This window comes from Nyctibius grandis, chromosome Z, assembly GCF_013368605.1.
Source record: "Nyctibius grandis isolate bNycGra1 chromosome Z, bNycGra1.pri, whole genome shotgun sequence".
NCBI lineage: Eukaryota > Metazoa > Chordata > Aves > Nyctibiiformes > Nyctibiidae > Nyctibius > Nyctibius grandis.
The window spans coordinates 62,615,497-62,631,264 of NC_090695.1; the positions used below are offsets into that span (position 1 = coordinate 62,615,497).

Genomic DNA, 15,768 nt, shown 5'->3' on the forward strand with positions numbered 1-15,768 from the left:
GTGGTTTAATCAGAGTGTGGACCTCCTGGGCTTGCCAGAAACAATACATTCCTCAATTCGACTGCCTGGAAACAGCGTTCTTCATTATCAGTACAGATCATCCTTTCAGCTCTTTCGCAGCTGTTGCTCCCTCACCCATAAACATTTCCATTCACACTTCACTGATACCAATTTTCTTGCTTTTGTCACAAGGCCCTAATGGAGGCTAAGGATATCCTTAGACATAAAGAGGAAGACTTGAGCAGAAGAGGGGAAGAAGCTGACAGAAGTTTCTTGCTGAGGTGACCTGGGTTAGCTAAGAAACCCACCAGTTAGGCAAAGCAAGACTTGAGGAAAAATGGCATGGTTTAAAATAAGTTATAAGTTTTGTAAGGAGGACTCTGAATAAATTTAGGCCATTTGCTTAATGTATGAAATGTTTAAACCACAACTATCACATGTATTTTCAATATTTAAACATTTTAAATTGCCATATGCAAACTGCCTCTGCTGTAGAAAGAAAAGCTGTATAGTATAGGGTCGTTTGCAAGCTGAAAGAGTAACTGATAGAGCAGGAGAGAAAAGAAAAGAAGGGAAAAAATAAGAAAACATAAAAGAGAGGAAGCTTTAGACTGATAGCAATGGAAAATGGCTGGGGGTTTAGCAGAACAGGAGACAGGGCCAATGGGCTAGATGCAGGCTGGATGAATCGTATATTAGATAGGTGTTTCTGAGAAGCAAAGGTCTGTCAGGGCTGTTACACGCTGAGCATGGAAGCATAAGCAGTAGCCGCAAGACCTGCAGAGCAGAAATTGTGAGATGTCTGGATGTAGTAAGGGAGGATTCTAGAAAGAACTGAGCGATGAGTTGCTTTTACTGTTCAGGCTTCACTACTCGGTTCAGGGTTTCTACCAATACTTGTGCTAGACAGTCTCAAGAGGAAAGTTAGCATATCCTTTCAGATACGGGACTCCCTCCCCACTATTCATAAAATTCAAGATGAGTTTTGAAGAAGTATTCTCTGGTATCTAAATTTCTTCTTTGCCTAGAGAAGGAAGACATCCCTCACTGACTCCGAAGTGCACAAATGACACAGAAAGCTGGCTTGATGTCTGAAGAAGACAATGGAAACAAGGGCTACGTTGTCAGCTTTCAGATCTCACAATTAAAATGTACCATTTTAGGACGGAAAAAGATTTGAATATCAAGTGCCAACTGGATGGATGAGAAGTACGTTCTTGCAGATATTGCAGTTCCACTCTGGAGCACTAGTCAAGATAACACTCTGGAGCACTAGCCCAGCACATGAGGCAAACAACAGGATGAGGTGTGGAACATGACAAGAGGCTAGATTGTTCTGGTGTGATATTGGCAACAGGCAGACAGAGGAGTTCATAATGTAAGCTACAAGTATTTATGGTATTATGACTTTAGAAGATTTGTAATTATTCAAAAGCACATTCATATCCTGTAAAAAAATGCATTTACTACAAGCTACAGTTTCAAAATAAGTAAGTACCTTCTGATTTTTTGTCACAATGAACTAGAGCCATGAATTCAAATTGTTTGTGGCCAGCACAAGGGCATTAAACGTGTCACTTATAAAATGACCTCAGCTTCTCATAGTCCACATAACTCCAGACTCAGCTGCACTAGAATACGTGACCACCATGTTACGCGGCTCACCAAGGGCAAGGGCAGTGGACGCCTTTGGATGTCAGGGAGCCATCAGTGTGTTGAAGTGCTTGGTGTGACAGACCTCAGCAGCAGCTGGATCAGCACCGTGCCCAGGTGTGACTGCTTCTTGCCAGTGGCATCCCTTCAGCACAAAGAAGGCATTCGCATAGTACACTGGCCCATGGCCTTGGCCCAGCCCCCATGTTCCAGGTGGACTGAACCAGTCCTGAAGGTATTTCCCGGACCTGGGTAGTTGTCACGCCTGTCTCCTCGGTCTAAACCTGCTCCGAGGCCCCGCTGGTGTGTAAGCGCGGGCAGCAGGCTGGCGAGCCGAGCCCCAGCGACCAGCGGTGATAACTGACTTCCCGCGGCCGAACCGCTACAAGTAAGGAGGGAAGAGCCCGGCGCGAGGCACCTGCCCGCCCCTGCGTGTCCCATCGCCTCCCAGGGACCGGGGCCCCGGCCCCCGCTCTGCCGCCGCCCGCCGCCGCGAGGGCCATCCCGGGGCGAGGCTTGCTGCGCCTGGCCGCCGCCTTACCCAGGAGCCAACCTCCTGGGCTCCCGCCGCCGGGGGTGGGGTGAAGCAGCAGAACGAGCCTTATGCAACCGGCTCAGGGAGCAGCCGCCGCCGCCCCGCCAGCAGCGTGGTGCTGTCCGTGAGTCCCGGGGGCGAGCGGGGGGCTCTCGCCTCAGCCGTGCGTGGTGAGGGCAGGAGCTCCGGCCCTGCCTGCCCTCGCCGCTCCCGCCGGGGCGTGCCATCCCGTCCCGCAGGTGCGGGGCTCGCCGCAGCGGCGGGAGGCTGAGGAGGGCGGGCGGCTCCGGGCGGCGCGGCCGAGGTGTGCACAGGGGCGGCCGCCGTCGGCTGCTCGGCTCCCCCTGCCCTGCTGCTGCCTTACCGGGAGTTGGTGCGGGCTTCCCAGGGCGGCGGCGCACCTCGCTGCAGGAGGAGAGAGAGGGAAAAGCCTCTGCCTCGGCTGTCTACCTCAGACTCTGCACCCCGCCTGTCTGCTACCCGCGAATCAGCCTGGCTGTAGGGAGATGAGTGGCTGGGACGACCTTTATCCGCTCCCAATGCTGCCCTCCTGGGTACCGGGTGCTGCCGCCGGGATTGTCTGCTTGCACCTCATCCAGAAACTCCTCTTCCCGTACTTCTGGGCTGACCTGAGATACCTGATTAAAGTATTGATATATGGGCTGAGAGTGGAGATGTACCGGCTGCAAGGGAGGATTGTCACCGTCCTGGACAAGTTTGTGAAGCTGGCTGAGAAGCAGCCCCACAAGCCGTTCCTCATCTACGAAGGGAAGGTGCACACCTACCGGGATGTGGACAGGAGGAGTAACAGGATCGCGCATGTCTTCCTACACCACGTGGCTCTGAAGAAGGGCGACACGGTGGCTTTGCTGATGGGCAACGAGCCAGACTTCATCCATGTGTGGTTCGGACTGGCCAAGCTGGGCTGCGTGGTGGCTTTCCTCAACTTCAATGTGCGCTCCAGATCTCTCCTGCACTGTGTCAGTAGCTGTGAGCCCAAGATACTGGTTGTGGGAGCAGGTAGAGTACCCGCCTGATGCGTACATCCAAAGCTTTTAATGTCACATCTCCCTGGTGTATGTCTCTCCAGCGCCTTTATTGAAAACCTGATTTTCAGATGTTCACAAAATGAAAGAAACCTAGGGCTAGGAGGAAGGGCCTTCAAGAGATCATAAAGCTTAAGCCTCTCAGGTAGAATCAAGTATATCCATGCTTTGGGAACATGCGTTTAACCTTTCCTTAAAAAATGTGCATTGCAGAAAACTTTGCAACATGTAAGTACAACCTGTTCCAAGCATTTAATTGCTTCAGTAGTTGCTTAATATGACTCAGAAAATATTAAAATGATCTATTAAGAACAATTTCCCATTCCTTTTTAAATAGTCACCTTTAATCTTATTTAAGTCTTGTATTTTCTTCTGTACTATCTCCCCATCTTTCTAGTGATGAAAAACACTGCAAACTAGAAGGTGTAAGTTCAGACTGTACAACATCTGCTGTACAACTGTTTGCAGAGGTACGATAGTCTTCCAGGGACTAAAATTGAGAGGGTTTTTTTACAGGTGTAGCACATAGGAGGTTGATTTGTAATAACCAACTTACTGCTGGCATTGGATTGTAGAAGAAATTGCTGTGTTTGAATAGGAGATAATAGCGTGTGTTGTGTAAGTTTCCAAAGTATTACATTTTTATTAAGTGCTTCAAAAGAATTTAAAATCTTGATGTAGGCATACTGTGCATTGTGTATCAAATTTGGCTTCAATTATAGAGATGTATAAACTGAAGACAGATCCAAAACCTAAACTTGCCTCAGAATTTATGATGAAATGCAAGTTGAACCTGCAATGCTAAAAGATCCCACAGAACCTTGGCATTTCACTGGAGGAGGATATTTTGAATATTAAATATTAATGTTGTTGTGCCTCTATAAAATTATTTCAAGTCTACTCTGCCTTATTTCTATTTCACAACTTCTTGCCTTATTCCTGTTACACAGGTTGTGGGATTTTGCATCCATGGCACCTAAATGGTGGAATTTCCTTCCATCTGTTCTCTACTGCTGCAAATTTGTGCTTTCAAAAACGTATTTAAGATTTTTCCCTTGCATATTTTTTAATTATGAATTTTTTCATTCTGGTTGCATATGGTATGCTGGTTTAAAATAAAACAAAAACCAATTTAAGTATAAACCCAAACCACATGATAACAATGCTTCTGAACTGACATTTTTTAATTTTGCCTTCTTACTTAATTTTAAAAAATCTCATTTAACACCCTGTCGTGAACATGTGCTTTTGAGTGTATAGATTGAGGAGTGGAATTAATGTTCAGGAAATTCTTGCTCATTGTCTGTGGTGAAGGAGAATTTTGGATCAAAACTTGTATCTAAGAGTAGTCTTTATTAAAATGAGAGGTTAACTAATGGGTGAAAAAGCATTTGCAAAGTATGAATGAGGCCTGTGTTTCTCCACTCCTAATTTGTTACCAGCAGCTGATAGTAACGGCAACTATATTGAAATAACTTGCTCTAGGCATCTGCCTCTGCTCACAAAAGAAGAGTTATGTGCAGACAGTTAATACAACAGAGATACCAACAAATTAGTCTCTGAGCTGGTCATTTGTGTGTTGGTTTTCTTACTGTATTCATGGGTTTTAGTCTCTGCATTGTTTGTTGGTCCCTTGAGTCTGCAAGGCTTCACGGTTTTCTTCTTTGGGACTTGGAGGCTCTTTTTTACCAGTATCTGTGAAAGAAGTTGAAGTTCTATTATGTCCTTGTTTATTGGCCACATCATGTGGAAAAGGAGCCTCTCCAAAGGAGTCCAGGTTTCGCAACTGAAGGTTCATATACCATTCAGTGACTGTGAGGACTAACTCATACCACTCTTGAAACAAAAACATATTATACTTAATTATTGTACATAATAATTTCCCCCTAATGTTTACAAAAATTGCAGGGCAGTATTTAACACTGAGCTTACCCAGATAATTCTCAGAGGCGTGTTAAACATCTTTGTCCAGTGTTAGGGTGTGTTTCAGGGGATTCTTCCTCATCAGTAGGCATGACTTGAAATTTCTTGTGTATTTTGCTCCCGTGGCACCATTTTCCATGGGATTGTGTGTAGCTTGAACATAGTATATTTTTTTTCAAAATATTTGCACTAAAAACATCAACCAGTGGTCCAGTATCTATCATTGTCGTAGTGAGGCATCATGTTTGGCCACTAAGATTGTTTTTTTAATGAGAGATTAGTATGTATTGGTATTCTTTCTGGATAGTGGAAATTCTAATTTTAAAAAATATGTAGGTTTTTTGACCCTCCACAAATGAATATAGACTTGACTTAGCAATTCAATTTCTTGTAACAGTTACAAAACTATCTTTTCAATATTGTTCATATACTGCAGCACTCATACACTGTTCATATAGCTCCAATCTTGTTCATGTACTGCAGCACAGCAGAAATCAACCCCTTAACAATTTGACCATTAACTGTCTGTGCTCAGCAAGACTAAATTTGCTCTTGAAATTCTTGTCTGTAATGGCACATTAAATCAGCCACGTTAAATCAGGAACCTGTATCCAAATCCATTTAATACTAAGGTTTCATTTGTGCTAAAGGGAACCTTCCACCTTCTGTTGACATCTGGAACAGTTCCCACAGTTGTTTATTGCTACATCTTCCCTGCTCAGAATGATGGCATATCCTTCCTCTGAGTGAGATGATTGCATCTTGCAGCTTCTTTTGGTACATCTTGTCATTTTTCCAAAATGCTTTTATTTTTTACAAATGTGATACCTCTATTGAAATAGGCTGGGTACTACTTATGGTTGCATTTTTTCCCCACCTTGTTCAGGCCTTCATGCTGTCTGTTGCAAGATCACTCTCATTTGTGGAATTTGTACTCTTCAGTTTTGTTTTGTGCCTGCATATCTTTCAGAGGTTGTGTTTTGGTAACCTGGTCCAATTAGTGTCATATTGTCTTTCCTTCAGCAGTTGCAGTCAGACTTTCTTCTGGTCTGACAATTCTCTGATATTTTGATTGCTTTTTCTAACTTTAGATGGGAGTCTTCCAGTAGTGCCTAAGTTTTAGGGGTTTAGTTTTGACTTATGTATTCTACAAACTCCCTGCAATTGTATGTTTTATTATTAAGACTCAGATATATTGTAAAAACGTCAAAATTTCTCCTTCTTGTCGGTCTCTTCTATGAAATGGGTATCTCTCAAAGGTTGATTTTTTTTCTATGGCAGCAATGTTCTCTTAATTCCTTTAGCACAATCTAGTAACTTGTTTTTTTCCTTCTCATCCAGTCACAGGCTGTAAGGCAAATATAGATTCTCAGATTTGCCAATATTTAGACTTTGTTTTTCTTTCCAGTATTTCCACTTGCCTTTGTGGCAGAGAGTTTTTGCTGTAGCTGCTTTCATTTGTCTTCTGTGTTCCCAGAGCATTTAGCTCTTGCTTTCATTTGTTATGTAACATTCTCACACTTGTATTCCCAGAAGCACTGTTTACCACCACTCCCATTCTGGGGAATGTTTGTTGAAAGAGATTCAAAAGTTGCAGTTCAGAACGGCATTTTTAATGAAACAGCAGTTAACTAATGTGTAAGTAAACGAGGAATTGTAAAGGAGAAAAAAAGAAACCCTATGCCCTTCTCTCTGTCAGACTGCCAGCATTAGCTTATTCTAACAGCAGTCTGACCTGCTTAAAAGGTATTTGTCCTTACTACATTTGTTACCTGATTATGCCACCATTACTCGTTTAGAAACTAATGGTTAAACAGAAGAGTAAGGTACTGCTTAAAATGATGGCACCTTTTAAGGCACTGTGTCCTTTCTAGGGAATATTTCTATTCATTGGAGGCTTGCTTGAACAAGGGATTACATTTTATGTTTTGGACAGTACCTATGTAACAGCAATACATTAAACAACACTTGCAATCTCATGACCCACCAGAAAGGTACAAATGGAATTTGCCAGTGCATTATAGCGAGTTGCTACTCAGAAGAATTCAGCTCTTAGTAGAACATCCCAGAGTGCCATCATGACTTCTGATGCAAGGATTCAGCTGTGAAAGGATTAGATTACTAAGCTTCATGAGACTGGTTTACATCAGTCCTGATGGCACCAGCTGCTCAGGGAGTGTACATGCCACATGAACATGTGTGGGCAGCCTGCTCTACGTGGGCCTGCTTGAGCAGTGGTGTTGGACCAAGATGACCTCCAGAGGTCCCTTCCAACCACAGCCATTCAGTGATTCTGCAGTTCTGTATGGAATTATATTTCCCAGCTGTGCAAGTATAGCATTTTCCTGGCCAGGATTCTTTACTCTTCAGGGAGGCACCAGCAGTGCTTTCTGCTGCTGCTGAGTGTATTCTGAACTTTTTGCCATCTGAGCTCAGAACCGGGTTTTATGCTAGCAGGAGTAAAGTTCAGAGACAAGTGTGTCTATATCCTGGAGAAAGAGAGTAAACAAAGCCTTTTTGGGTATTTGTGAATTAAGTTCATATGGTATTATATACAAGTAGCAGTATCATCTCTCGCATGTTAGTCACTGAGTGGAAAAAAAAAAACCAGTGGATTTTATCAAAACCATCTTTTCTTAATTATTTGGAATAAAAAGCTATTTAGACCTAAACATTTAGGACGCGGAAACTGACCTACAGAAGATACGCTTATCTGCTCCGTTAGACACCGTATCTCTTTGATCACATGCTTTTACTTAGTCTGTGTCTCTGTCCCAGATGGCCTTTGAGTGGAAAACAGTGCTGACTGTGATTCCCAAGCAGGTTTCTGTTTTACTACCTTTACTGCCTTCAGTGGTGTTTCAAGACACCAACACTGATCCTGAGCCACCAACTGACTTGTAATTTCTGTTATTATTACTTAGTGAGAATAAGTGCTGAGTGTAAGGAGTCACTCGGATGAAGTACAAGTAACAATTATTTTCTGAGGCCAGACAGCGTGGGGAAGAGTTTGGACTTGCCATAGCTTACTGAGTGTATCAGCCAGGGTACACATCAAAGTTATGTAATAACCATTTCATGCAGTTTTCCTTCTGAGTAACTTTCTGTTCAGTACAAGTTGATCTAATAATCTGATGTATTCCTTTCATCAGTGTAGGACTGTGTCCTTGCCAACAGGCTGCGTTGTTTCTTTGCTAGAAAATGACATAAAAAACCTTTTGTGCAACTTGAAGCCTAGAACAGTAGTTCAAAACCAAAACATATTTTCCTTGCTTTCTCAAAGATGTAACTGAGTTATGTATTCATGTGAATTCAATGTAACAGTTTCACAAAGTTTTTGTTCAATAATGAAACGCTTTAAAGCAAGAGGGGAAAAAAAGGCAAAAGAAGTGGAGAAGCATATTCATCTTGACCACAGGTTTTTTTCCCCAGTAGAAGACAAATAGTTAGCAAATGTTGAATATTCATATACAAACTGTGTAAACAGCACACACAGAACTGCTGACTACATTGCCAAACTTTAGATAAGCAGTCATTTCTTGCAAAACAAATAAACCAAAACCTGAATATACTTTCATAGTGTAAAAAGCAAACAAGTACTGGAGAGAAACCACAAGCTTAAATAGCTAAATTGCTTTACTGTAATTGCTTTCCTATATGGTCAAGTACACATACCAAGTACCTCTAGAAATAATCAAACTATAGTTCCTCCAAGAGGACTGTTTTTTTCCTGATGCGTGGACAAGATGGTATGTAAAGACCAATGAGCCCTACACAATGTCTGGCACAAAGTTCTTTGTTCGTGGAACAAAACATTAGTTGACTATCATCAAAATTATTCTTTGCAAATATGTTAGTACAACTGAGAGTTATCTTCAAACACCCCATGCTCCTGTCTGTTCCAGAAGTAATTTTCAGTTTCTGGCATTTTGAATACAGCTGTTTTAAATTACCCTTTCTTATTCAGGAAATCACTTATTGTTTCTGCTGTTCTCTGCTATCTAACTAGAAATTTCTTTCAAGATAACATATAATTACAAGCTGTTCACATATTGTTCCAAGTACTAGATTTCTGAGCACAGAAGAAAAATTCTATTGTAGAATCTATTCATAGTTCAAAAGTAGTTAAAAAAGCAAGCAAACCTCTGGGCAACAACAAAAAGACAGGTTTTATGAGTGCCTAGAGAAGCAATAAACAGTGTGTATGTTTAATTTGAACATTGATATTAATTATTTAGAGTAAATATGTTTCAGTCTCCTAAAAGTGAGCTATACCCTCCTGTCATTCTTGAATCTTGAATGGTTGTGTCTGTAGAGTTGAAATTAATAGTTGCTGTGTTTCTTCCTTTGAAGGAAGGAAAGAAAAGAAAAGAGGGAAAAAGAAAAAGAAGAGGTAAACCCTCTTCTTTTTGACAGACTTGCACTTTATGTTACTGAAATGCATAAAGAACTTGGTGCAAATCTTATCTAGAACTTACGAATACTAAAAAAATTATAAATATTTGTGAATTTCTTCATGTTGTGCAATCCTAAACAAACATGTCTTCTGTAGAGAAGTTAAGAGTTGGTAGGTATTACAGCTTCATCTTCATCACTTTCAAAAATGCAAAAAGCAAAACAGTTTAAGGAAATGCAAGAAGGAATGAATTTATCTATGGCAAGTAAGGAAATGCCACAATGATCCCTTTGGTATCTGCAGTACTTAAAAAGGGTGGTACACTGAGGTTGTTTTTGCCAAGCCTTTTGCAAGAGGATAGTTTTCAATTAAACAGTAGGTGAAATTTCATTTACAATTATGCTTTAGTTACATAGGATAATTTTGCATGATGACTTTTATTGGACAGTTTTTCTCAATATTTGTACATAACATTTGTTATCTGGTGAGGACACTACACAGGATGGGCAGCTGAGTCTGGTTCAAATGATTACTGGAAGCTGGAGGAGCCCAGAAATTCTTACCAATCCCTAACAATTAACAATCCTTAACATCTTTGCTGGCACTGTAGTTGGAGCCAGTGCACCAATAAAGAATGACAAAGAATGCTATATTCTTTTACTATTTTTGAGAACAGAAATGGAGCTCCAGCCACTTCTAACACCTGTGTTTCATTTGCTTGGTTCTCAGCCTAACTTGTACCTACACAAACTATCACTAGTATATTTAGGAGACATATATGTATATAATGCATAATAGGAAGACAAAATTTAATATTAGAAGGTAATAAGTATGTAGTTGTTCTGTCACACTTGGTTTATTAATAGCTGGTTTTCGTTAGAAATAATACTGTTGTATTTTTATATTTTATTCCTTGAAACATATACCCAAATTTTATAATACAACAGCAAAAGAGAATTAATATGCCAATGAACCTTGACTTTCAGTGCATCAGGTTTCCTGCAGTTAACACTTATTTTCCTTAACGTTATTTTTTATTCACTTTTTTTTTATTCTATTGTTATGTATAGTGGAAGGGGACTGTACTCCAATGATTCAAACAGGAGGCTATCTATCTTTTAGATTTTCATAATTATTTGGGTGATTCCTTCCTGAAATCATTCTGCAGTGCAAGGAAGTTAGAACCCAAAAATTTTAATGTCACCCTACATCAGATCTATTTGGTAAGCATTCATAAAATATATAGAACTTGTACTCTGTAGGCTTTAGGTTTGTAAGACATATGTTTAATTGGTGACATTAGGCTATATCTCTGTTATAGTAATAGGGGCTGGTATGTCATTCATTAAAATATATACAGCAGTCTGTCATTAGGAAAGTAGTTTTCTGAAAAATTAAAAATCTTAGTTATTTTGGTGTAAAATCTGTGCAAAGGGGTTCTATTAATGGTATCCATATTTAATATTTGCAAAATGAGCTTGGAGTTGACATCAGGATTTCAAATGCTGACTCTGGCAGTGCCTCAGTATGAGATTCTGGGAGAGTCACGTCAAATTTCTTTGTTTATTCATCAATAAAAACTGAGATAATAACACAAATTTATACCCACAGGGATATTTGCAAGATTAATTACACAGGCTGAGATCCAGCAAAGCACTTAAGTGTAAATGAGTCTTTAAGTATATGAATAGTTCTATTGAAAGCAATATTATCCTATGTTTGAGAATTTTCCTGGATTAGTACTTTAATGCGTGTGCAGTGTTCTGAGAAAGTGATATATTGTAAAAATGCTTAGAAATATAAACATAAATACCAAATGTATTACTTAAGGATTGGCCTCTATTAATATTTTTTTCTTTTTGTTTAATTTGGGACTTGCTTTCATGGTTTCTTTCCTGATAAGCCAACAAAATAGACCTTAGTTATGCTGCTGTTTTTATTTTATTGAAGTGAGTTTGTATTTATATTCAGGTAAAAGCCAATAGAAGGAATGGCTTTCAGTGAATGAACATGTGATTATAAGAAAATAAAATTGTCTGATATACCTAAAATCATATTCATTAAGGTATCTAAAACACTCAAAGCACTACACAAATAGTCACATGGTTCTCTGACAGTGTCTGAAAAAGCCACAGGCCTGTATTGTATTTCTGTTCTGTGAAATTCAGGTATCTACATACACGATATAATTTTTAGTTTGTGTGTTTGTTTTTAAATTAGTCACTGCTGTGCTTTTGAAAAAAATACTGCTCAATGCGAGATTGCTGTTGAGGGCATCTAGGGAAACCTGCACTGGAATTACCAGCTATGTATATACTTGACTTGAGTCTTCAACAGATTTCTTCATGATTTATTTGAAGTTGAAGGTTAACTACACTTCATTCTGGTCTTAGCAATGACCAAGGGTTATCCAAAATGAGGTGGGAAGCAGGAGCTAGTAATCAAGGCTCACCATTTTGCCATGAGGACTAGTTGACAATTAGAACTTGTGGGGTCAGCAGCATTTTTACCACATTATATCCTGTTTTCAGTGAATTTTCATTCTAGTTCATCATTATTTTATTGAATTTATTTATGTCCATGGAGATGAATTTCATTCCTCTTTCTTTTATAAGAAGTGAAACTTTCAGAGATTCTATTTGCTAGTTTTGTGAAGAGATAATGTAAGTAACATTATTTTATGTTGACTTTTAAGATTTGCTTGGAACACTGGAAGAAATTCTTCCTAACCTCCAAAAAGATGTTACTGTTTGGATAATGACCAAAGACTCCACTTTTCCAAGTGTACATACCCTTTTAGACAAAATAGAGGCTGCATCTGAAGACCCTGTTCCAGTTAATCGACGCTCTGCCAACAACCTCAAGTCATCTGTTTTATATATATTTACTTCAGGAACAACAGGTACAGGTCTGCTAAAGAATCTGTATTTTCCTTCAGCTTTTATCTAGAAACTTGGTTTTCCAAAACTCTAATTTTTTGGTTCATCTAGAAGCATTATGGCAGAAAATAGGCATGTTTCTAGTCAGTGACTTGTTTGTATTGAGTGGTGTATGGGCTTATCTTCTTTTTTTTCCTGCCACATTGTACAAATACTATGAGAAGCTTTACCTCTTATTACTTCACAGCTAAGGTGTTTATAAAATATTTTGGGTTTTTTTGTGGATTTACAATGATAATAAATATTATTTTGTGATCACATACCACTGCCTAGCTACTAACATTGTATCTAGAACTTTAAAAACTGATCTTCAAACAAGCAAATAGACATTTGGGTTTTCCTCATTAAATCATGTTCTATGCAGGTCACTGTAGAGACAGAAAATAGGATTAAGTTACTAGCCTTTTAGTTTAGAAACAGACAGCTGAATTTATTACCAGTGCTCCAGCAGCTAAGAAGCTAAGACTTTAAAAAACCTGTCCTGGTTTGGCTCAAACCAGGCTAATTAGTCTTAGAGAAACCAAGGTCACTGCTAAATTCCTCACTGCTTATGAGTGAAGAGCCGAAGGGGGCTCGCACCTGCAGGGAGGAGCAGACAGGGCAGGTGACCCAAGATTGACCAACGAGGTATTCCATCCCATACATGTCATTCTCACTTTCCTATTTATCACTAACCCACTGCCTCCTGGAGGTGGGGCCCAGGAGGGAGGGGCCCTCGTGTCTTCCACTGATTGGTACCAGCTTTGCCAATTTTCCAGTTAAAAGCCTGCAGGTGTGATGGCAGGGGGAGCTACTGCATTTTCCCCTCTGCCTGTGCTGGGGGGGAGCTACTGCATTTTCCCGTCTGCCCGTGCTGGGGGGAGCAAGTCTGCCTGAGGAATTTTAAGCTCTCGATCTTGGTTTTGTATATATTTGTATATATTTGATTATTTCTATTATTCTTATTATACTCTTTTTCATTACTATAGTTTATTAAAACTGTTTTAACTTTCCAACCCGTAAGTCTCTCTCCCTTTTCCCTTTCCCTTAGGGTGGGGGGGCGGGGGGGGAAGAGGGTTAACAGAGAGCATCTGCCACAGGTTTAATAGCCGGCCCAGCTTTAAACCGTGACAGATTTATTGGTGCCCAACGTGGGGCTCCAGAGAAGCTCCAACAGGTTGCTCTGATAAGTTGAATCCTGGCTCTGGTGGGAGGAGACCCGGAGAGCTCAGCTGAGAGAATATCAGATTTCTTCCTTTGAGATTTACAAGGGGTTGGAAAGTTAAAACAGATAGTGAAGATGGTGATGTCATTTTTGAATGCTGTGTTATCTCATCTTTTTGTGGAGTTTCTTTCACAATTGAGTATTGCAATGATGCCTTACCTGCCGTGGGCACTGTGTTATTGCTTGCTTCTTATGAATGTTTACATGCAGTTTAGCAGTGGGCACTGGTCGAAATGTATTGTTTTGGTATGGGGTTTGATACTGATTTATGCTGTGATAAACTGGGCAGTTAATATTCCGATCTCTTATCTCTATGACACAATGATGGGCAGCTTTAATCGCGAATCAGTAGCAGCGACTTCATCTGCACGCTCCAGGTGTCCTTTAGCTGATTCTGTTAATGATTACACTTCCAGTTTTACTTTGGGAAATAGTACCTTCTCCTTTTCTGCCAAGCTGATTCCACTAGATTTTGTGAAATTAGGATGGTGCTGTCTAGGTGGCATGTTTTTATTTTTGGTTGTCCTGAATGTGTTTCTGATGTGGGATAAGATTAAATATCGGTGCAGGGACAGTTGTAGGTGTTATGCAGCCACCTCAGATCCTACAGTGTGTACTGCCGCTACAGCCACTAAACCCACTGAAGCCTTGGCAGCCTGTACCACAGCTGCTACACCCCCAAGATGGCCACTGCAGCTACTCAGACTCTCAGCACTCCCATGACAGCCACTGCATCTACTCAGACTCCAGCATCTATCGAATCTGTACCAATTGCTCCTGTAACCAGGAAGAAATACCAAAAGAAATCAGCTCGTGAAGTGAAGGATGATGACTCAGAGCCTTCTAAGGCAGAGCCATCATATGACCCAGGTGAGGGCCCTTCTCAGGCAGAGTTAGGGCCTGACACAGATGGGGGTTTCCTCAATCGTCCTTTTAAAGCAGACCCATCACAGAAGAAAGGTCCTTCTAAAGCAGAACTATCACAAGAGGAGGACTCGGACGTAGAGATAACCTACCACTCTTTATCCCTGAAGGACCTGAGAAATATAAGGAAAGACTTCAGCCGTTATGACGGTGAACCTATTATTACCTGGTTGCTCCGATGCTGGGATAATGGGGCAGACAGCACGCAATTGGATGGCAAAGAAGCCAGACAGTTGGGATCCCTGTCCAGAGATGGTGGTATTGATAAGGCGCTCGCAAGAAAGTCAAACACTGTCAGTCTCTGGAGGCGACTCTTGTCAGCTGTAAAGAGCAGGTATCCCTATAAAGATGATGTTATGAGCCACCTAAGCAAATGGATCACTATAGAAAAAGGTATTAACTACCTTAGAGAACTGGCTGTACAAGAGATCATTTATAGACACCCACGGGAAGTTGTAGATCCTGTAGATCCTGATGAAGTGGAATGCAACCGATCCATGTTCCGGAAGGTTGTGAAGAATGCTCCACCGACATATACCCATACATTGTCAATATTAGTCTGGGGAGAAGATGATATGGCACGTTCTACTGTGGGCGAAATGGCTAACTGTATGCGACAGTATGAAGATAGTATTTCTTCCCCACTGCAGGCACGCATCTCGGCTGTGGAAAAACTGACTAAGGAAAACAAGGACTCATTTAAACAACGGTCAGACAAACTGTCCATGATCGAGAATAAACTTGACTCTCTACCTACACAGGCGCGCGTTGCAGCTGTTAGGAGAAAACGCCTTCCTACAGGACCAGCTCAAAGGAAACAGAACACATCACGAGGTATCCTGTGGTTTACCCTGCGTGGTTATGGGGAGGACATGAGCAGATGGCATGGACAACCTACCAGTACCCTACAGGCACAAGTACGTGAGTTGCAAGCTAAAAGAAATAACAGAGAGAATTTTTCTAGAAGGATGGCTGCTCCAGTTACCAGTGAGCAGGACCGCAGCCAGGGTAGATGGGCCTCAAATCACTTTTTCCCAAGTGTGAATAGGAGAAATGAAGGTCCAGTCCCTGTGAGCAGCACGAATCCATTTCTTAATTAGGGGGGCCCTGCCTCCAGCCAGGTGGAGGAGAGGGACAACCGAGTTTAT

The 15,768-nt window shown here is 41.1% G+C and overlaps 1 protein-coding gene across 1 annotated transcript in view; it reads left to right on the forward strand.

Moving 5' to 3' along the window:
- Positions 1 to 2,694: 2,694 nt before the first annotated feature.
- The window catches only part of SLC27A6 (solute carrier family 27 member 6), a 47,860-nt gene continuing 34,786 nt past the window's right edge, over positions 2,695 to 15,768 (forward strand). The window contains exons 1-2 of the mRNA XM_068422945.1: positions 2,695 to 3,208; positions 12,249 to 12,455. Of these exons, the coding sequence (XP_068279046.1) occupies positions 2,695 to 3,208; positions 12,249 to 12,455 (721 nt within the window). The remainder of the gene's footprint in view (positions 3,209 to 12,248; positions 12,456 to 15,768) is intronic.